This window comes from Melanotaenia boesemani, chromosome 19, assembly GCF_017639745.1.
Source record: "Melanotaenia boesemani isolate fMelBoe1 chromosome 19, fMelBoe1.pri, whole genome shotgun sequence".
In the NCBI taxonomy this organism is placed as follows: Eukaryota; Metazoa; Chordata; class Actinopteri; order Atheriniformes; family Melanotaeniidae; genus Melanotaenia; species Melanotaenia boesemani.
In genome coordinates, this window is record NC_055700.1 from 1,655,296 (window position 1) to 1,677,983 (window position 22,688).

Sequence of the window (22,688 nt, forward strand, 5' to 3'; positions counted from 1 at the left end):
GGACGTCCCCCAGCAGAGAGGAGCCCGGTGCATCATGGGACGTCCCTCAGCAGAGAGGAGCCCGGTGCATCATGGGACGTCCCCCAGCAGAGAGGAGCCCGGTGCATCATGGGACGTCCCCCAGCAGAGAGGAGCCCGGTGCATCATGGGACATCCCTCAGCAGAGAGGAGCCCGGTGCATCATGGGACATCCCCCAGCAGAGAGGAGCCCGGTGCATCATGGGACGTCCCTCAGCAGAGAGGAGCCCGGTGCATCATGGGACGTCCCCCAGCAGCCTCGACCTCTAGCAGTAGGACTACAGGATGGATCAGGGTCACCAAGCCAGACCTGCTCTAAGATTTATCAGGAATTGAAAGTTTGAAGATGATCTGAAGGTAGAGAAGGAACTGGTTCCTGAAGGAACCGGTTCCAGAGAGGGGTCCGATAACTGAAGGTTCTGCCTCCTGTTCTACTTCTAGAACCTCCAGGAACCACCAGCAAAGCTTTAATGTAGTAAACTGTTGTAGAAAAGTATCATTATACCTGGTATTTGTGTTTTGTATGTAATTAGTTAGAAAACTGGTCTGGAGCTGATTTCGTGCTCTGTGTCCTGTTTCCTGCAGTTTTCTGTGAATCCTGAATAAAGTTCCTGTTCAATGAAATCAGTTTTCTCTGGATCATCAGCTGTTCAAAGTTCTGCTGAACTTGTGTTAGTCCTTGTTCTTCAGACAGTTTGAGCTGATCCTGGTTCTGATCAGAAGCATCATGTTAACCTGTGATGACGGAGCGGTGAGGCCACCAGAGGCCACCAGAGGGCGCTGTTGCTCAGTGCTGAGACGCTTCTGGTGGTTCTGACCATCCTGGCTTTATAAAACATGCCAACAATTTAATGTTTGAAATAGTTTTCTTTTCCACATCAAGGTGAAAAACACATGGAATCCACTTGTAATTTACATTTATAAAACAAAACCCTGCACAGGTCTAAATATGCAAATCAGTGTGCAGGTACGAGCAGACTGACAGGAAGCCTGGTTCCAACCAGAGAGCTGTCAGAGCAGACAATGCTCAGTGGAAAAACGTGTTGGTCCTTCCCTGTTAGCAGGAAAAAACTCACTGGGTCGGTTGGAAAAGGAAAAGGTGGAGGTGGACCACCTGAATCGATGTTTGTGTTGAACAAACCACCACCAGGTTCCAGCCAAGCTTAAGAGATGCAGTCATGGAGACGGTTGAATCACCAGCTGATTGGACTGTAAGGCAGCACATTTCCGGCATCATTGAGGATGTGGAGCTGGTGTCTGAAGGACCGGGAACATTCAGGTGGCTCAGACTCGTCCAGCTTTGTTCAGGATGACGGTGCAGCTGTCCACCGAGCCAAGCATTCAGGAAGTCCAGTCCAGATCTGGACTGAGCTCCGATTAATGGAGGAAGAATGATGGCTGAATTCAGGACTCCATTATTTTTTCTCCTCTGGACTTTATTTTCAGGTTTGTGCAGCATCTCCCCGGCAGCAGCAGCCGGACCACAGGATGAGAACCTGCTCGTCTTTCATCGTGCCTGCACTGAAAGGGAACAACGGGTCTGGTTCTGTTGGTCCCGGGTGTCACGGAGCCGACCGGAGATTCTGGTGCTACCCAGACTGAGGTGTGGACGGACAGCTAAACATCAAACTGAAATAAAGAGTCAACATGCAGCTTCTCGGCCAAATTTAAAGTGCTGCTACTTTATTTACCAGGTCAGATCATAAAATGGGATTAATTCAATCTTTTAATGATTCATCTGCAAGATAAACAGGTGCAGCCACTTGGTCGCGTATATTTTTATATTTTCACTCATCCCTGTTCAGACAATCAGCTTCGGTAATGAGTAAATGTCAGCTGATCAGAACCATCACACCAGTACCAGTTCCCCTCCTACACCCGTGGGCCCTGTCCGGGATGCTGGGCGGGGATGACACACAGCGTGCAGACCTTCATGGGGTGGAGTAGATAATATTCCTGCCAGCGTGGGAACTGCTGGTGGCTAAAAGATGAATTCTGGACATTTCTGCAGAACCAGGAAACAAACAGCTGCTGGTTTCATTTCAGGTTTGTTCACATTCATGTTAACTTTAGATAAAAATCTGAGACGTTTCCTGCAGAAGAGTGGCTTTGTTTTTATTATCGGCATCAGCTGGGATGGATCCGGTAATTCCTTCTAATCCACGTCGTTTAAATGAGCGGCCTGTGTGTAATAATAAAGAGAAAAGAGCACCAGGAGGCGGGGGCGCCTCCATCAGTCTAATCTGAGCACTGCTTTATGTGTGCGCTCCTCATTGGATTTGATAGAAAACTACTTAACTTTCATGGAACAATTAGCCTAGCCTGGGTTAATAATTACATCTTGCAGCACTATAAGCCTCACAACATCAGAAATATTACAAGTATTTGTCAAAATAAATATGAAAAGATACGAGTTTGTCTACTGTAAGCACAAATATACCAACAACAGAAATCACATCCTCAGAGACAAAGGACAGCAGACGATGGAGAGAAAACAGGAACAAACAGAAGGAAAAGGCTGACCAGGTTTTAACTTCCTATTCAGCCAGTCTGAAGGCAGCGTGCTCCGAGTCCACCTGTCCTTCATTTGGAGCAGGTAACCAGTCCAAACCACTGCTCCTTGTCTGTGACTCCAGCCGAGGCCGGAGGATCCGCCCGCCTCCAGCTCAGTGTTCAGGAGGCGACCCGTCTGCCCTGCAGGACAGAGCCCCGGGGTCCGGGACAGAGTGCAAAGTGAGCCCCCGCAGCTGGGAGGGTTAGCCGTGGGAAGCTGAGCTCTTCCTAGCAGTTGATGGAAGCACAGTCTGCTTTAGCTTTCCCCGCTGAGCTGATGATACTCATGAGGCAGTGTCCGAACTCCTCCAGGATCATCCTCTCCGCTTCGGTCTGAGGCTGGTGAGTCTGTTCGGCCTTTTTGGCCTGTTCCAGCAAACACTCGCACGTGGCTTCAAACACCTCCTTCGTTACAAACGTGTACGGCAGCCTGCGGGTGAAAGCAGAGAAGATCTTACATCACACGTCTTCAGTCACGAGTCAAGCTGCTCAGAGTTGTTACCAGGACCAAACACCCGACCCACGAAGACCATGTGCCTAAATATTCCTCACACCAAACAAGCTGCTCCTGGAGCAACTTCAGCCCAACATGAAGGAGAAAAAAGATAAAACAAATCCACAATTAAACAGAAAAAACAGCAAAATGAGCTTCACAGAACGTTTCATAACATTCTCATTATAATCCCAGTATGAACCAGTGTGTAGCAGCTTTTAATCCCAGTATAAACCAGTGTGTAGCAGCTTTTAATCTCAGTATAAACCAGTGTGTAGCAGCTTTTAATCCCAGTATGAACCAGTGTGTAGCAGCTTTTAATCCCAGTATAAACCAGTGTGTAGCAGCTTTTAATCCCAGTATAAACCAGTGTGTAGCAGCTTTTAATCCCAGTATAAACCAGTGTGTAGCAGCTTTTAATCTCAGTATAAACCAGTGTGTAGCAGCTTTTAATCCCAGTATGAACCAGTGTGTAGCAGCTTTTAATCCCAGTATAAACCAGTGTGTAGCAGCTTTTAATCCCAGTATAAACCAGTGTGTAGCAGCTTTTAATCCCAGTATAAACCAGTGTGTAGCAGCTTTTAATCCCAGTATAAACCAGTCTGTAGCAGCTTTTAATCCCAGTATAAACCAGTCTGTAGCAGCTTTTAATCCCAGTATGAACCAGTGTGTAGCAGCTTTTAATCCCAGTATAAACCAGTGTGTAGCAGCTTTTAATCCCAGTATAAACCAGTGTGTAGCAGCTTTTAATCCCAATATAAACCAGTCTGTAGCAGCTTTTAATCCCAGTATAAACCAGTCTGTAACAGCTTTTAATCCCAGTATAAACCAGTCTGTAACAGCTTTTAATCCCAGTATAAACCAGTGTGTAACAGCTTTTAATCCCAGTATAAACCAGTGTGTAGCAGCTTTTAATCCCAGTATAAACCAGTCTGTAACAGCTTTTAATCTCAGTATAAACCAGTCTGTAACAGCTTTTAATCCCAGTATAAACCAGTCTGTAACAGCTTTTAATCCCAGTATAAACCAGTCTGTAGCAGCTTTTAATCCCAGTATAAACCAGCCTGTAACAGCTTTTAATCCCAGTATAAACCAGTCTGTAGCAGCTTTTAATCCCAATATAAACCAGTCTGTAACAGCGTTTAATCCCAGTATAAACCAGTGTGTAGCAGCTTTTAATCCCAGTATAAACCAGTCTGTAACAGTTTTTTAATCCCAGTATAAACCAGTCTGTAACAGTTTTTTAATCCCAGTATAAACCAGTCTGTAACAGCTTTTAATCCCAATATAAACCAGTCTGTAGCAGCTTTTAATCCCAGTATAAACCAGTCTGTAACAGCGTTTAATCCCAGTATAAACCAGTGTGTAGCAGCTTTTAATCCCAGTATAAACCAGTGTGTAGCAGCTTTTGATCCCAGTATAAACCAGTCTGTAACAGTTTTTTAATCCCAGTATAAACCAGTGTGTAACAGCTTTTAATCCCAGTATAAACCAGTCTGTAACAGTTTTTAATCCCAGTATAAACCAGTGTGTAGCAGCTTTTCAAATCCCAGTATAAACCAGTCTGTAGTAGCTTTTAATCCCAGTATAAACCAGTCTGTAGTAGTTTTTAATCCCAGTATAAACCAGTCTGTAGCAGTTTTTAATCCCAGTATAAACCAGTCTGTAGCAGTTTTTAATCCCAGTATAAACCAGTGTGTAGCATCTTTTAATCCCAGTATAAACCAGTCTGTAGCAGCTTTTAATCCCAGTATAAACCAGTGTGTAGCAGCTTTTAATCCCAGTATAAACCAGTGTGTAGCAGCTTTTAATCCCAGTATAAACCAGTGTGTAGCAGCTTTTAATCCCAGTATAAACCAGTCTGTAGTAGCTTTTAATCCCAGTATAAACCAGTGTGTAGCAGCTTTTAATCGCAGTATAAACCAGTGTGTAGCAGCTTTTAATCCCAGTATAAACCAGTCTGTAACAGCTTTTAATCCCAGGATAAACCAGTCTGTAACAGCTTTTAATCCCAGTATAAACCAGTCTGTAGTAGCTTTTAATCCCAGTATAAACCAGTGTGTAACAGCTTTTAATCCCAGTATAAACCAGTCTGTAACAGCTTTTAATCCCAGTATAAACCAGTCTGTAGTAGCTTTTAATCCCAGTATAAACCACTGTGTAGCAGCTTTTAATCCAAGTATAAACCAGTCTGTAACAGTTTTTTAATCCCAGTATAAACCAGTGTGTAGCAGCTTTTAATCCCAGTATAAACCAGTCTGTAGTAGTTTTTAATCCCAGTATAAACCAGTCTGTAGCAGTTTTTAATCCCAGTATAAACCAGTGTGTAGCATCTTTTAATCCCAGTATAAACCAGTGTGTAGCAGCTTTTAATCCCAGTATAAACCAGTGTGTAGCAGCTTTTAATCCCAGTATAAACCAGTGTGTAGCAGCTTTTAATCCCAGTATAAACCAGTCTGTAGCAGCTTTTAATCCCAGTATAAACCAGTCTGTAACAGCTTTTAATCCTAGTATAAACCAGTGTGTAGCAGCTTTTAATCCCAGTATAAACCAGTCTGTAGTAGCTTTTAATCCCAGTATAAACCAGTGTGTAGCAGCTTTTAATCGCAGTATAAACCAGTGTGTAGCAGCTTTTAATCCCAGTATAAACCAGTCTGTAACAGCTTTTAATCCCAGGATAAACCAGTCTGTAACAGCTTTTAATCCCAGTATAAACCAGTCTGTAGTAGCTTTTAATCCCAGTATAAACCAGTGTGTAACAGCTTTTAATCCCAGTATAAACCAGTCTGTAACAGCTTTTAATCCCAGTATAAACCAGTCTGTAGTAGCTTTTAATCCCAGTATAAACCAGTCTGTAACAGCTTTTAATCCCAGTATAAACCAGTCTGTAGCAGTTTTTAATCCCAGTATAAACCAGTCTGTAGCAGCTTTTAATCCCAGTATAAACCAGTCTGTAGCATCTTTTAATCCCAGTATAAACCAGTCTGTAACAGCTTTTAATCTCAGTATAAACCAGTCTGTAACAGCTTTTAATCCCAGTATAAACCAGTCTGTAACAGCTTTTAATCCCAGTATTAACCAGTCTGTAACAGCTTTTAATCCCAGTATAAACCAGTCTGTAACAGCTTTTAATCCCAGTATAAACCAGTCTGTAGCAGCTTTTAATCCCAGTATAAACCAGTCTGTAGCAGCTTTTAATCCCAGTATAAACCAGTCTGTAGCAGCTTTTAATCCCAGTATAAACCAGTCTGTAGCAGCTTTTAATCCCAGTATAAACCAGTGTGTAGCAGCTTTTAATCCCAGTATAAACCAGTGTGTAGCAGCTTTTAATCCCAGTATAAACCAGTCTGTAACAGCTTTTAATCCCAGTATAAACCAGTCTGTAGCAGCTTTTAATCCCAGTATAAACCAGTCTGTAACAGCGTTTAATCCCAGTATAAACCAGTGTGTAGCAGCTTTTAATCCCAGTATAAACCAGTCTGTAACAGCTTTTATTCCCAGCATAAACCAGTCTGTAACAGTTTTTTAATCCCAGTATAAACCAGTGTGTAACAGCTTTTAATCCCAGTATAAACCAGTCTGTAGCAGCTTTTAATCCCAGTATAAACCAGTGTGTAGCAGCTTTTTAATCCCAGTATAAACCAGTCTGTAGCAGCTTTTAATCCCAGTATAAACCAGTCTGTAGTAGTTTTTAATCCCAGTATAAACCAGTCTGTAGCAGTTTTTAATCCCAGTATAAACCAGTGTGTAGCATCTATTAATCCCAGTATAAACCAGTCTGTAGTAGTTTTTAATCCCAGTATAAACCAGTCTGTAGCAGTTTTTAATCCCAGTATAAACCAGTGTGTAGCATCTTTTAATCCCAGTATAAACCAGTGTGTAGCATCTTTTAATCCCAGTATAAACCAGTCTGTAGCAGCTTTTAATCCCAGTATAAACCAGTGTGTAGCAGCTTTTAATCCCAGTATAAACCAGTGTGTAGCAGCTTTTAATCCCAGTATAAACCAGTCTGTAGTAGCTTTTAATCCCAGTATAAACCAGTCTGTAGTAGTTTTTAATCCCAGTATAAACCAGTCTGTAGCAGTTTTTAATCCCAGTATAAACCAGTGTGTAGCATCTTTTAATCCCAGTATAAACCAGTGTGTAGCATCTTTTAATCCCAGTATAAACCAGTGTGTAGCATCTTTTAATCCCAGTATAAACCAGTGTGTAGCATCTTTTAATCCCAGTATAAACCAGTGTGTAGCAGCATTTAATCCCAGTATAAACCAGTGTGTAGCAGCATTTAATCCCAGTATAAACCAGTCTGTAGCAGCTTTTAATCCCAGTATAAACCAGTCTGTAGTAGCTTTTAATCCCAGTATAAACCAGTGTGTAACAGCTTTTAATCCCAGTAGAAACCAGTCTGTAGCAGCTTTTAATCCCAGTATAAACCAGTCTGTAGCAGCTTTTAATCCCAGTATAAACCAGTGTGTAGCAGCTTTTAATCCCAGTATAAACCAGTGTGTAGCAGCTTTTAATCCCAGTATAAACCAGTCTGTAGCAGCTTTTAATCCCAGTATAAACCAGTGTGTAACAGCTTTTAATCCCAGTAGAAACCAGTCTGTAGCAGCTTTTAATCCCAGTATAAACCAGTGTGTAGCAGCTTTTAATCCCAGTATAAACCAGTGTGTAGCAGCTTTTAATCCCAGTATAAACCAGTGTGTAGCAGTTTTTAATCCCAGTATAAACCAGTGTGTAACAGCTTTTAATCCCAGTATAAACCAGTCTGTAGCAGCTTTTAATCCCAGTATAAACCAGTGTGTAGCAGCTTTTTAATCCCAGTATAAACCAGTCTGTAGCAGCTTTTAATCCCAGTATAAACCAGTCTGTAGCAGTTTTTAATCCCAGTATAAACCAGTGTGTAGCATCTATTAATCCCAGTATAAACCAGTCTGTAGTAGTTTTTAATCCCAGTATAAACCAGTCTGTAGCAGTTTTTAATCCCAGTATAAACCAGTGTGTAGCATCTTTTAATCCCAGTATAAACCAGTGTGTAGCATCTTTTAATCCCAGTATAAACCAGTGTGTAGCAGCTTTTAATCCCAGTATAAACCAGTGTGTAGCAGCTTTTAATCCCAGTATAAACCAGTCTGTAGTAGCTTTTAATCCCAGTATAAACCAGTCTGTAGTAGTTTTTAATCCCAGTATAAACCAGTCTGTAGCAGTTTTTAATCCCAGTATAAACCAGTGTGTAGCATCTTTTAATCCCAGTATAAACCAGTGTGTAGCATCTTTTAATCCCAGTATAAACCAGTGTGTAGCATCTTTTAATCCCAGTATAAACCAGTGTGTAGCATCTTTTAATCCCAGTATAAACCAGTGTGTAGCAGCATTTAATCCCAGTATAAACCAGTCTGTAGCAGCTTTTAATCCCAGTATAAACCAGTCTGTAGCAGTTTTTAATCCCAGTATAAACCAGTGTGTAGCATCTTTTAATCCCAGTATAAACCAGTGTGTAGCATCTTTTAATCCCAGTATAAACCAGTGTGTAGCATCTTTTAATCCCAGTATAAACCAGTGTGTAGCAGCTTTTAATCCCAGTATAAACCAGTCTGTAGTAGCTTTTAATCCCAGTATAAACCAGTCTGTAGTAGTTTTTAATCCCAGTATAAACCAGTCTGTAGCAGTTTTTAATCCCAGTATAAACCAGTGTGTAGCATCTTTTAATCCCAGTATAAACCAGTGTGTAGCATCTTTTAATCCCAGTATAAACCAGTGTGTAGCATCTTTTAATCCCAGTATAAACCAGTGTGTAGCATCTTTTAATCCCAGTATAAACCAGTCTGTAGCAGCTTTTAATCCCAGTATAAACCAGTCTGTAGCAGCTTTTAATCCCAGTATAAACCAGTGTGTAGCAGCTTTTAATCCCAGTATAAACCAGTGTGTAGCAGCTTTTAATCCCAGTATAAACCAGTGTGTAACAGCTTTTAATCCCAGTAGAAACCAGTCTGTAGCAGCTTTTAATCCCAGTATAAACCAGTCTGTAGCAGCTTTTAATCCCAGTATAAACCAGTGTGTAGCAGCTTTTAATCCCAGTATAAACCAGTGTGTAGCAGCTTTTAATCCCAGTATAAACCAGTGTGTAGCAGTTTTTAATCCCAGTATAAACCAGTGTGTAGCAGCTTTTAATCCCAGTATAAACCAGTGTGTAGCAGCTTTTAATCCCAGTATAAACCAGTGTGTAGCAGCTTTTAATCCCAGTATAAACCAGTGTGTAACAGCTTTTAATCCCAGTAGAAACCAGTCTGTAGCAGCTTTTAATCCCAGTATAAACCAGTCTGTAGCAGCTTTTAATCCCAGTATAAACCAGTGTGTAGCAGCTTTTAATCCCAGTATAAACCAGTGTGTAGCAGCTTTTAATCCCAGTATAAACCAGTGTGTAGCAGTTTTTAATCCCAGTATAAACCAGTGTGTAACAGCTTTTAATCCCAGTATAAACCAGTGTGTAGCAGCTGTCAGACTGGGAGGTAAAATGATGTAAAATGAACGTATGAATAGATGTAGCAGCATAAAGGTCGACCAGAAGAAGAAAGCAGAATTTATTACTAACAGAACTTTGTAGAAATAACACACAGATCAACAGTGACCAAACCTTTTCTCATCTCATCGTTCTCTCAAGTTTTGGCTTTCAGGAGAAAAAATATTGTTATTGAAACAAACACACAACAGAAACTATTTCCATGTTTCCACTTTTTCCTCATTTCCAGTTATTCCTGCTACTATTTACCTGCTATCCTCACTAAACCAACTCCAGCTCAGCTGCTTTGTGGCGCCACCGTGCATCAGAAACGTCTTCTTGGCTTTATTCCAGCCATAGAGGAGCATTATTTTTCTTCTTTTCACACACACATAGAACTCAGGCGCTGTCCTGAGTCCAAGGACTGTCCAGATGATCCCACACTGCTTCTGGGTTCTGGGGAGGATCCGTCCCTCCATCAGACCCGTTTCCACTGATCTTCAGTCCAGTTCGTGTGTCATGTGACCTACCTCAGCCTTTCCTCCCTGTTTGAACGGCTTCTTGACAGCCACGTTTCCATGGAGACCATTTCTGATGAGGCTTCAGCCAACAGTAGATGGATCAGATGAAGGTCCAGATGCATCTCAGGTCCTGGTTCAGGTCTAAACTGGATTTCAGATCCTGTTGCTCTGCTGTAGATGGTTTTTAGTCCTAACATCGTGTCCGGTTTCTGCCTCCATGCTGAGATAAGCCGAGTTTCCAGCTAACAGGGAATCACCTTGTTGCTGCTAAATTCCTGTTTTCTGTCACACTGTCTGATCTTTGCTGGTTTCACACATGAAACTAAAGAAATGGGAACAAATTGTGTGTTTTTAAGATAAAGAGCCTAAAGATCCAGTTCAGACCGGTTCTTTGCTAAGTTGTCTGTTATGTGGCGACACAACTCTGGTTCATCCTGCGAGTTAGGAGCCTTTTTTCTGCCTGAGTGAGTCGTAGGTCAGAGATAAGTGGCTTAAAGTAAAAACGGAAACATGGCTGCTGTGTGTATGTTTCATTTAAATCTATCAGATATTTTAACTGGTTTGACCTGGTTGAAAAGGAGCTTTGTTTCATTTATTTGTGTATTTTTTCCTGAACTTCTGCCTGCAGAGTTTCTAAGTGAAGTTATTTCATCTGGCTCAGCGGCCGCTGCATTACCTGCCGCCTCCACTGGAAATGACAGGTGTGGTCCGCATGAGCAGGTCTGATATCTGAGAGGACAGCTTGGTCTTGGCGGCGGTCTGCTGCTGCACCCTGACTTCTGCAGCGTCGGCCAGGTGCATCAGCGTCTTCCTCTCCGGACTCTCCTCAAAGTTTTTGCAGCCGACGCACTTACAGATGGACGAACACATGATCTTCGCCTTCGAGGTGAAACAGAAGAGAAGGATTACGTTAGGCTGGGGAAGAAAGATGGAGGCAGTCGGAGTGAGGGGAACCCACCTCGTAACACTCGCAGTAGTTCTTCAGGCAGCCCGATCGCTTGCAGTTGCAGCCTTTGCTGTGCCGGCGGTCCGATTCCCCCTCTTTTCCTTTACCAATTTTAGGTTTGAAAGCTTCTGGATTTCTGTCCAGACACGTCTGTGAAAACACACGTTTACCTTCATTCATGGGTCAGACAGGAAGCATTCAGCCGACGGAGGGAAGCTCCACCCACCTTGATGGCTTTGAGACGCTCGGTTTCATGCTCCAGGTTGTTGAAGCAGTTGTTGCAGTTGCAGTTGTTGCAGAACTCTCCGTTTGCAAAGCAGTCGCAGTATCTACAGGAAGACAGCAGATCTGGGTCAGAGCCCTCTGAACCACCGGGCTACCGTCACGCAGGTTACTCTGCCCGCTGTCGCGATGCTCAGAAGCTTCTTTAACAGATGCTCCTAAACGCTCGATGATCAGTTTACAAATGCAAATCTTCAGACGCACATCATTCAGCTGCAGAAAAAGCTGACGTGTGCACGTAGCTTCATGTATTTTACTAACAACAGAAATCATGCTCACAGCTTGAGACACTGGGACTTGGTGCAGTTGCAGGGTTTCCTTGGTCTTGAGGTCGATTCTGCTGCTGCAACACTGAAACACAAGCACATCAGATTAACCGTTATTATTTATACTTCATTAATTCGTCTCCTGCTTCTAACCCGTCCTAGCTGGACCAGGAAGAGCAGCCTGGCCCATGGCTTCAGGGGGAAGACTTGCTTGCTCAGGGGTCCAGATTGCTAACCTTTGTTTTCAGTCTGCGGACTTGAACCTGGGTTCTGTACCAAGTCCAGCTTCAAGGCTGAAAGGTTCTGGACCTTTATCACCATCAGTTATCTGAAACCTTTCTAACAGTGTTGCTAAGACGGAGCAGACGTGGGTCCCGTGTGGGAGTCTGGGACAGAACGGAGGGTTCAGGTCTTCCAGCTGACGGCAGGAATCTAACGTTGTCAGCAGCATTTCCAGCGGTGAAGACAAACGACGACACAATGCTTCCTTTTCTTACTAGTGAAGTTAATGTGGCATTAAAGTCTTATATTGTGTTAACATTAATACAGATAAAGTGAAGCTGAGAAAAGATGAAGCCAAAACAAAAACTTCACTACTTCATAACCTCAGAATTCAACCGTCCGTGACGACTGCAGAACATCATCAGCATTAATGATTAAATCACTGAGCAGATTATAAAGAAATAACCACATAAATAAACGTGACTCATCCTGAGGTTCACCAACACATTTTTATTTATGCTCCACATTTCACATCAGCTGACAGAGCGAATTAAACCTCTGTGCTGTTGGCATGCCGTCATGATTGTCCCCGTTTACGTCCACCTCAGACGTGACAGACGTCTGCACCTCCTGGTGAGGAACACCAGCCTCCAGGAAATCCACAAACCCTTCCGGGTAACCTGAATCAACTCACCCCCTCAGGGGATAGATACTTCTGAAAGCTGCTGTAGGTATTTCCAGCTGAAATGTGGTGTGTTTTCATGTTGTAGCCGAGCTTCTAACTCACAGTTTGGACCAGGAGTTTTACACCAGCCAGCCCACCACACGTCTAAATAAAAACTCAGCCACTTTCAGTCAGTGATGCATGTCTGAAGCAAACAAGAAGAGCCGACACCCATCAGGGAGAGGTAACTCTCTCAGCAGGCAGGGGGCGGGACTTTAGTTTGATGGGTGCACCATACGACCAATCACATGCCAGGAAGATGGGGATCATACCATTATGTAAAAGAGGGGGGCAGACGCTCAAAAGACAGCGTAGTCACACAGAAAGATGGATTGAAACACAAGCACGTCCAGAAAGGTAAAGAAATGGGTAAAAACTGAAAAATAAGGAGCATCAGGAATTTACTGGAGGAGCTGCAAAATGAAACTCGTTTTATCTTTAGAATTAAATCCGGTTTAGTTTGAATAAAATGTTAAATAGAAACTTTCTTCAGTGGAAAAAATGTTTTTATAAAAAGTTTCTTACCAACACAAACCGTTCATAACTACTAAATCAGGTTAACGTAGAAACGTTCAACCACCCATCCATCCATCCACCTACCCACCCAACAATCTATCCACCCATCCATCCATCCACCCATCCATCCATCCATCCATCCACCCAACAATCCATCCATCCATCCATCCATCCATCCATCCACCCATACCATCCATCCACCCACCCATCAATCCATCCAACCACCCACCCAACAATCTATCCACCCATCCATCCATCCATCCACCTACCCACCCAACAATCTATCCACCCATCCATCCATCCACCCATCCATCCATCCATCCATCCACCCAACAATCCATCCATCCATCCATCCATCCATCCACCCATACCATCCATCCACCCACCCATCAATCCATCCAACCACCCACCCAACAATCTATCCACCCATCCATCCATCCATCCACCTACCCACCCAACAATCTATCCACCCATCCATCCATCCATCCATCCATCCATCCACCCATCCGTCATCCACCCATCCATCCATCCAACCACCCACCCAACAATCTATCCACCCATCCATCCATCCATCCATCCACCTACCCACCCAACAATCTATCCACCCATCCATCCATCCATCCATCCACCCATCCGTCATCCACCCATCCATCCATCCACCCACCCACCCAACAATCCATCCATCCATCCATCCACCCAACAATCCACCCAACAATCCACCCATCCATCCACCCAACAATCCACCCATCCATCCATCCACCAGCTGCAGGGTGTCATTGACTTAATGTCTGAACTAAATGCAGCAGCATGAGCAGAGTAAATGTGGTGGTTGGACAACGTAAATAACCAGACTGGTTAGTAACTGGCTAGTAACTGGTTCGTAACTGGTTCGTAACTGGTTAGTAACTGGCTAGTAAGGTTTCTCTTGCTTGATGTCAATGAACATCATTTAAATAAAAACATCCAGTTTAATGATAATCTGTTTAAAACGGGCTCAGTGTGGCTGGTAGGTTCCTGAAGTTCGTTTAGATTTCTGGTTCGTACCGACTCACATCATGGAAGAGACACAAGTGCTGGACAATAATTTGATTGTATATCGATCGACAGACATGTGGTGCAACAGAAAAAAAACAAAACAAAAAAAAAAACAGGGTGGATAAAATTTTCTTTACAGCCCATCATGCAGCTTCATCCAGTCTTTACTGCCTGCCGGCCAGGTTACTTTATTATTTTTTTTATCCGATATTCTTTATATTTGTCAGTATTTAGTGACTTTGGCTCTTAAGCTGATTTTTTTTAACTTTCAGTTATAGTTAAAAAGGTAGTTGACTATGAATTCAGTGTGTGTGTGTTCTTTATTAAAAGTTGGTCATTAAGCAACAGCATAAAATGTCCGGGCTGCACTTAACATAGTTTTTCATTCTTTTATAATTAGAAAAGAGTGATTAATATGGATGAATGTGATTTTTTTCTGTACTGTCCAGCCCTACGAGGCAGAAAAGCTGCCTGAACCAGGTCTTCATTTCCACCTTAGAGACATTAGATTTATTCTGAACCTGGTTAGGAGAAATCGAACGGTCTGAGTCCACATCTCTGATTTTATTCTTTACTTGTCCCGTTTGTATCTAAAGGAAAGTCTTGTCCTGTAATGTAACATTATTATGAAAGATGTTAGATGTCAACAATTAATTTGAGTAAAACTTTAAGAGATTATAAAATTAATTTCTCTGAATCTATCAAACTTGAGTATTCATGTAAAACTAAATATATTTTACCATTTTTCAAGCCACAAAGACGGATTCCATTTTACTTTTTTCTACTTTGTTAAAGTAAGTTTTAAATAGGACAGAAGTTATTGCTTCATCTGCAAACGTGTTGGTGTTCCTTCTCACCCATTTAGAGGCAGTTTGGCCTGAGTCTGGATACCGCCGGCTGCAGGGAACCCGGAGCTGCTGGCAAGCGTCACAAACGGCGTCTGCTGCAGCTACAAGGCCAGAAAAAAACGACAGAAAATGCTCCAAAACTCAGATGAAACCAGCAGTCTGCGTGTTGTTAACCAGGAAAGCGGCGCCACTGACCTGCGTGACGTACTGTGCAGGAACGACTGCGTAGCCCAGGTTCCCGCCTCCAGGGCCTGGGGCCAGGACGGTGCCCGGGGGGAGGCTGGTGAAGTTGGGCTGGATCTGGGGGAGCGGCGTTGCAGGCATGATCAGCCGCTGCTGGGTCTGCGTGGTGGTGACCACTTGTGCTGCTGATGTTAAAGGCTTCGGCGCCACCTACAGGACACACGATAAAAGACAACGTTAAAGAGACATTTTAGCCCAGAGCGAGTCAACTAGACAGCACCAGTGTTACCTGTTTCATGGTCTGTGCTGGGACGACTGGAACAGACATCCTGACGGCTCCGGTACTCACCACCATAGGTTTACCTGCGAGAGATCAGCACCGTGAGCAGAAAGCACGAGGCTTCATGTTAGCCATGCTAGCACAAGAAGCTAACAGCTCACCTGTCTGTACGGAGCTGGTACTGGGACCACTGGGCTGCCCTGAGCTGCTGGCTGTGGTTGCTGTGACCAGGCGAACATAGTGGAACCTGCTTCCTGGCACCTGGATCTGCTGCACATTCGGCTGGGTGGCCAGTGGGATGATGGTCTTAAACTGGGAGCCACCAACTCCTCCCACAGCCACAGGCTGTACCGGTTTAATACTCTGAGAAAATTCAATAAAAACACAGAGCTCAAACACCAGATTCTATTTTTAAGGCTCTACAATCAGGCGAGTAACTGTGGGCCTTCCTGTATGAAGCAGGGCTCCAGGGTCCCTCCAGAAACCTGAGTGTGACTAACGTTCTTCCTTGGCCACACCGGTGCGTCTAACATCTCTCTGGTCTAGATGGAGGACTTTCACCTGCCTGAAGTACTGAGTAAACGACTCAGAGGAAAAGCCAGATGAAGGCAGAGAAGATGTGGATCCTCTCCTCTGATTGGCTCTGATCAGCCGTTAAACACCGTGTTGTGTGTAAACTGTGACCGGTGCATATTAAACACCCGGCCTGACGAAGAACGACACAAAGGAGAATCATGGAAACTGGAATCAGCAGGAAAACATGGAATTTGCTCCAATGTGGGAATGATCTGACATCTCCACGAATTTAAGAGCGTCTCATGGTTCTTGAGGCAAATAAAGAAAATCTGTTTGAGTACTGGAGGAATTTTGACCTCTACAGCCCCCCGTCTGTGTGACGTCACCTAAAGTGACCAATCAAGTCTCCTCCAGAAGTGGCTGAGGACCCATTCACACCAGCATTTCTGATTCCATCCCAGGCTGTTTGCTGGGAAAGCCGCTTCATTTGGGGAATTGTGAAAACGGACTTTAAGAGAACCAAATACAGGAGGTGGACTATCAAACAAAGTGCATTGTGGGTAACACAACCAAAACATTCCCACGTGGGACGACAGGTCGTTCTGGAAGGGAGAAATGTCTCACAGTCCCACATGGAAGAAGAAATATGGTCCATCCAAGACCGTCGGGATCTGATGCCGCTGCATGGAAACACAAGTTGTCCTGCATGAACCAATAGATGAGCCATTTTTCTTCTTCGTGTGTATCGTCTCCTCCTTCAGTAATATTTAAAGCAGCGCCACCTCTGGTGAGGGTGGAGTACGGTACTTAAAAGGTCAGATTTGTTTGGGTAGTGCAGCGTGAACGCAGCCTCGGTCTGGAAGAATGTTGCACCCAATCGTACCGAGTCTAGCGGACTATCCGGGTGTGAATGCACCACAAGAGGCCGACAGAAACGCTGAAGCTGTCCGAGAAATTCAATGTCACTGTAGAACAAATTAAACAGCTGCACGTTTTAGGTGAAGCTTCAGGATGAGAAAACTCTTAAGAAGTATCTGAGCCGCAAAAATATGATCTATGTCACCCAATCTACCAACAGGAGAGGCTGCTGTGCTTCATTAAAATCACAAACCAAAAACCCTAAATGTTCACGCCAAACGTGGAATACGATACAGCCACAGAGGAGCCATCTTTCACCAAATTCAAGTCCAGGTGGATAATTCTCATGAAAAAGATTCAACATAAATCCAGAGGAGGGAAATTTCCAGAAGCAGCTCGGCCTCATGGTCATTACAAAGTCTGAAATGTTCAGTTTCATTCAGTTCGGTGAAGCTAAAACCTCACGTTGGTACTTTAAAATGATTTTATCTACTTAATGTTCCTGCTTCATATAAAGAAACATTCTCCTAAACCTCCTTCTGTTTATGGGTAATGATTTCAAAATGTATTTATCTGAGATGCTGGAAGAGTGGGGTGCACCTACACGTGCTGCTGGTGCATCTAAACAAAGAAGTTAGACACTGCAGACATGAACCGGCTCCAGGCCCGACCTCACCTGTGCTGCCGTTTGGCCGGTGGCCACCTTGACTGGAGACGCAGACGTGGACTGCTGGACCGCAAGGATCTGCTGGCCAAGTGCTACATTGACAGGAAGTGCTACGGACTTCTGGGAGGCGTTAGCGGGCGGGGAGGCCACAGACACCACAGTCACCTGACACACACAAACAGACGAGAGGTTAACAGAACCGTGCTGTACTCTCAGGTGTTCATGAAGTCCACCAATCACAGGCTGCCCTCCTGCCATGTGGTCCAACTAGACTCAGCTGAGTTTAAAGCAGCTTGTTGGACTCTTCTCTTGACTCCGTTTCCAGCTTGCTGAAATGTAGGTGACGTGGATATTTGGTGAAAACGGTGCATATCTCACCTTGCTGGGAGTCTTTAGAGGCGAGATGGCGATCTTTTTGCCGGGGATGGTTTGTATGCTGCTGTTGTGGGGCTCAGAGAGAGTGATGGTCCTCGTAGGCATGACAGGCGAGGTCTGGGTCAGGACCCGTCCTGTAAAAACAGAAGAAGTAAAAAACGATGCCATTCACGAGGTATGTCACCAGCAGACAGAACAGTGGTGTCCAGTCACCACACAACCCACCTGCGATCACAGGCGTGACTGACGTCTGAGGAGACAGGCCTTTGCTGTTTACAGTTTTTGTGATGATGAACTTGATTGGTGCTGCTGAGGATGCTGGTGTTTTCTTGGGAATCTGAGGTATTAAAAGAGAAGTCAGTGTATCACCTTCACAAACACTTTAATCCAGGTCCAAACATGAGTTTTTAATCTCCTGAGACATTAAAACATGAACAGCTGGACGATGACGGTAACCGAATGATGCAGAAATCTAGATTTGACTTTTTAAGTCACATATTCAATCCATGTTTTGTTGACAATATTTACAAGATAACTTCTATCTACTCTGATATTCTATACAGTAGTTTCTCAATACAAACAACTAAAGCAGGGTTTCTCAATCCTGGTCCTCGGGGACCACTGACCTGCAGGTTTTAGTTCTTTCCAACTCCTGCACACCTGATGCAGATTAATTAAACTGCTCGTTCTTTGCAAGCCTGCTAACGAGCCATTCATTCGAATCAGGTGTGTTAAAGATGGACACCTCTAAAACGTGCAGGGCAGTGGTCCCCGAGGACCAGGACTGAGAAACACTGAAGCCTCAGTTTCTCAGTTCATGGCTGAAGCTGCAGTTACTGACCGAACTGACCGGCTTTTTTTTAGCATGTGTGAATTATTCTGTTATCCTTTCAGTTCCCAGTAAGAAGAGAAAAAATGTTTCTGTGCTTTTTTATCTTTTCATTCAGAGAATAATAAGAATCAATGTTTTTAACAAATGATTGACACCAACAGTAGTAATAATAATAATAATAATAATAATAAATTGTCTAAACTTAAATTTAAGATTATCTAGCTCAGAGTGAAGCAGGATGAAGTAAACACATACTCCCGCCCCCCCGCGTCAAATCACATTAGTCTACAAGAAATCAAAATAAGTACAATAAAAGAGAAATAAGCCTATTTAAAATAACAAACACGTATTTCTGGTATAAAACACACAAACCTGGTGGCAGAGATGCTCAGGCAGCTTCATTTCCACTAATTAAAATGTCTTACAGTCACTGAAATATTTGCTCCATCAAATGTCAGAGCAGGTTAAAGTTTTATAATTTATCACTGCTGGTTTTATTTATTTATACACCTCTTTGATCAGCTGTTTTAGTAGAAGTTGTAGAAATAAACTTCAACTTGACTTAAATGACAGTCATTAGAAAAAAAGAAAATCTTGACATTTGCCCCAAAAAATCGCTGACACTAAAAACTCTTCACAAAAACTCTTTATACTATCAGATCTCACCAAACACCAACACACACAAACTTTCTTTTTAATAGACCTCTAATTTAACCATGTACAGTTAATATTTCCTTCACTCAAAAAACACTGAACTTCAATAACTGCTTCAATAAGAAAAATGTAAAACTACTAAATCATTTTTAAAGGTCCACAGTCGTAATTATGTTTGATGATAAAAACATGGATGGTATATGATGGAACACCTGCTTTTTAAACTATCAAACCAGCATCTCTTTGTTTTGCTGCAGGTGTGAAGACGAGGAATCAGTTACCTGTACAGTCTTCAGCTGCTGGGCCTGTAACGTTGTCACCTGGTTGCCAGCACTCCCCACCACCGGCTTCAGCTCTGACCTCCCACCAATAGTCACCACTTTAAACTGCGGCGTCTGAGACTTGGCGTCTCCTGAAGTCTGTGAATTCCCGGGCTTGCTGCCGGTGTGGGGCAGCTGAAGCACGATAGGCTGCCCCGACTTTCCTATTGCTGTAACCAAAAGTTTTTGTCCTTCCTGCTTGATGACCTGGGGTGGAGCACCTGCAGACTTGGCTGCTTCTGAGGCTTGAGACGAGGCCACCTTGTTGAGAATGATCTGGTGATTGGCGGCAGAGATGGTAAACGGAGCCGTGAGCTTCTGTAAGCCACTTGTAGACACACTAGTCCCAGTCACACTGTCTGTAGTTTTGGTTGAGGCTGTGGAAGTAGCCTGGGCTGGTTTGAGGGTAAGAAGAGGTGATGATGCTGTGGAAATCGAGATGAAAGGTTGACTTGCTGGGATAAGCGTGGAGTCCGCAGCTCTGGACGTGGTCAGAGTCTGAGTATGCTCCGTGGAAGCAGCATCTGAACAGATGTTTAAGTTCTCTGATATAATAGGTGTGTCGGTTTCCATCGGGACCGATGTGTCAAGGCTGGACTCCGACTGGACTGTGGTGCCATCAAACTGGGGGTGAGGAACCTCCTCGATGGCCTCAGTATCCATAATTTCATCAGGAAGGAGGCTGTTCAGCTCTGGTGACACCACATCCATGCTTGCAATGTCTCAGCGGTCCGTTAAACCTGAAGAACAACATTACCACTTAAAAAAAGGGTCCAATATGAGCACACTTCGAACAAACACAGAAGAGATTTAAACTGATTTTTTTTTCTTTATTCATATGTAATTCTGAGGAAAAAGACTTTAAAAATATGCATTTCTTGAACTGCAGGCGCCATGCTGACTTTAGTTAATTTAATCTGAAGTTTGCAGTTAAAGAAAGTTATTCTGTTTTACTTTTTATAACAGAAACATGTTTAAGTTGAAAATAATGCAGCCTGCTTGAAAGAGGCTTTACAGGAAATGTAAACAAACAGGGTAGAGAAAGCTAACGAGCTAGCCGAGTATTAACTAAACTATGCCCGCTGAGGACTTGACCTGCACATTAGTTCTCAGTTGTCACGTGAGATCTAATCAGTATAGAGATGTGCGCGAGCCACGTTTGAGCTGTGCTGATTCTGACAGACGCTGACAGCTGGTGGGTTCGCTAGGCCGCAGCGATCATCAGGCGTATCTTTGTCCTGCTCCACTCAACATTAATCCGCCGCTCATATGAACCTTTCCCAGTTCCCACCCCAAACACTCACCCACACACACCGCTAACTGCCCTCGATGCTCCCACCTCCCCAAACAAACTAAAGAGGCTCTTTTTCCTGTGAAAACATCCTCAGAAGTGACGTCGCTTTGGGGCAAAGATGGGGGGAAAGGCTACAAGCTGTTTGCGGGCTGCGTTACTATTTCAGGCCGGGGTTGGATTTCGAAAGATCCGCCATTTTTACCTCGTCATCAACTCAGTTAGCTCTCCGGCTAACGCTGAGCTGGATATGGGAGGGTATTAAATATCATTACCATTCCACTTAGACAATTAACAGGGAAGATACGTCCTGAAACAAAACCACTGCACGAGAGCTGGAAATGAGGTTGTAAACTCAGTGTGACATGCAAGTAAACTCTTTCAGGATACTCTGGAAACGTTAGCAATGCTAGCTTTCAATAATTCCTGCTGTCACTTGGGATATTAATGCACATTTTTACATGTATCCCAACAACTTAAATTAATGCAATTTAAAACTATAATTTACCAAAACGGCCTCTTCTGCACGAGCTTTGATGAATAAATGGTAAATGTACCGATGTTTAATTAATAATACATTAATTTAAAGTCCTGCTTTTGATTAAGTCCCTTCAAGTCGAGGCCTGTGTATATTCAGAAAAATGTAAAAATCCATAACGTCATGAGCTGTAAAGCTCAGAAAGATGTAAACAGCTAACAGCAAGAAAAACTAATCACTTGCGTCCTGAAATTCTTTGACAGCACAAAAAGGACAGTCGTGAGGAATTCCGTCAAAACAAGTCTTTGTCCAGCTAAAGTAAGGTCTTACTTTTCAGTTAAGAACACTTAGCAAGACACTTACTTAGTTTACTTTAAAATATTGCAGTGCCGAATCTTATGCCAAATTTTTGTTTATGTCAAATCAGTCCCAGCTTACAGAACACTGTATATAATTAGTTTAAAGAGAGACCTTTTTCGTATCATCACCATCATCTGCAGCAGTCTCATCAAGCCAGCCCAGCGGGTAGGACAACTGTACTAGCAAAGTTGCTGAGCTTGCTAACCCAAGCTAGCTAGCACAACATTATATCTCAACACTAAACACATTCCTAACTGTGCGACTTTCTACCTGATACCGTGTAATGAAGTACAGACAAGGCCGATATACAGTCGAGCTTACCCAAGATTTTAACGCTGAGCAGCGTTCCCAGATAAAGCGAGAAAAGGAAAGCGATTGTTCAAAATACCGCGCCGAGCGCCATTCCTCCCTGACATTTCACAGGCCGACCACGCCCTCTGCACCCTACGTCACTGTGACGGAGCGCTAAAAGGTACAGCACACAGTTTCCTGCAGCGTTGCCTAGAAACAATAATAACAAATAATCAAAAGTATTAAAACCTTGCAATAAAACAAAAATGTGTTGTTTATTTATATTTTCAGGATTTATTTACATCGGAATTAAACAACAGTGAAACGAATTGTGCTCACCCGACGGTACAAATACAAAAGATGAAATTACAAAGACTTGGTCATTTTAACCTGGAGATTTTATAACAATCTACTGAAGTTATTTAATTTAATTTTATTATTTAAATATTTGTTGTAATTCTGCAGAGCTTTTGTTAAAGTATATTTAATTAAAAAAAAGTTTATGATCCACACCCACAGCACAAGGAAAGTTTTTTTCTTTGTTTCTCACTACCACATTTTTAATAGAGCTGTGTAAATTCAAGCTGCATTTAAAGCTTGTGTTTGTTTAAATTAAATGGACACATTTAGTATATTTTCATGACAGTACATGGTTTACAT

At 43.1% G+C, this 22,688-nt stretch overlaps 1 protein-coding gene across 1 annotated transcript; it reads right to left on the minus strand.

Annotated features, from left to right (window-relative positions):
• Window positions 1–1,675: 1,675 nt before the first annotated feature.
• On the minus strand, window positions 1,676–22,189 carry lin54 (lin-54 DREAM MuvB core complex component). The gene is made up of 14 exons (XM_041970096.1): window positions 22,059–22,189; window positions 19,570–20,348; window positions 18,028–18,139; window positions 17,806–17,936; window positions 17,437–17,592; window positions 15,548–15,749; window positions 15,396–15,469; window positions 15,119–15,316; window positions 14,933–15,024; window positions 11,592–11,663; window positions 11,257–11,359; window positions 11,043–11,180; window positions 10,761–10,963; window positions 1,676–3,001 (listed from the first exon to the last, which is right to left on the minus strand). Exons 2-14 carry the CDS (start codon window positions 20,317–20,319, stop codon window positions 2,800–2,802), a joined length of 2,433 nt encoding a protein of 810 aa, XP_041826030.1. The 5' UTR covers window positions 20,320–20,348; window positions 22,059–22,189; the 3' UTR covers window positions 1,676–2,799.
• Window positions 22,190–22,688: the final 499 nt, after the last annotated feature.

Bases quoted from the DNA above. Each gene is read 5' to 3' on its own strand.
- lin54 (XM_041970096.1), bottom strand. From the start codon at position 20,319: ATGGATGTGGTGTCACCAGAGCTGAACAGCCTCCTTCCTGATGAAATT. The intron at 11,181-11,256 runs GTGGGTGGAGCT...GTGTTTTCACAG, and splicing joins AGCGTCTCAAAGCCATCAAG to ACGTGTCTGGACAGAAATCC. The intron at 10,964-11,042 runs GTGGGTTCCCCT...TTCACCTCGAAG, and splicing joins ACTACTGCGAGTGTTACGAG to GCGAAGATCATGTGTTCGTC.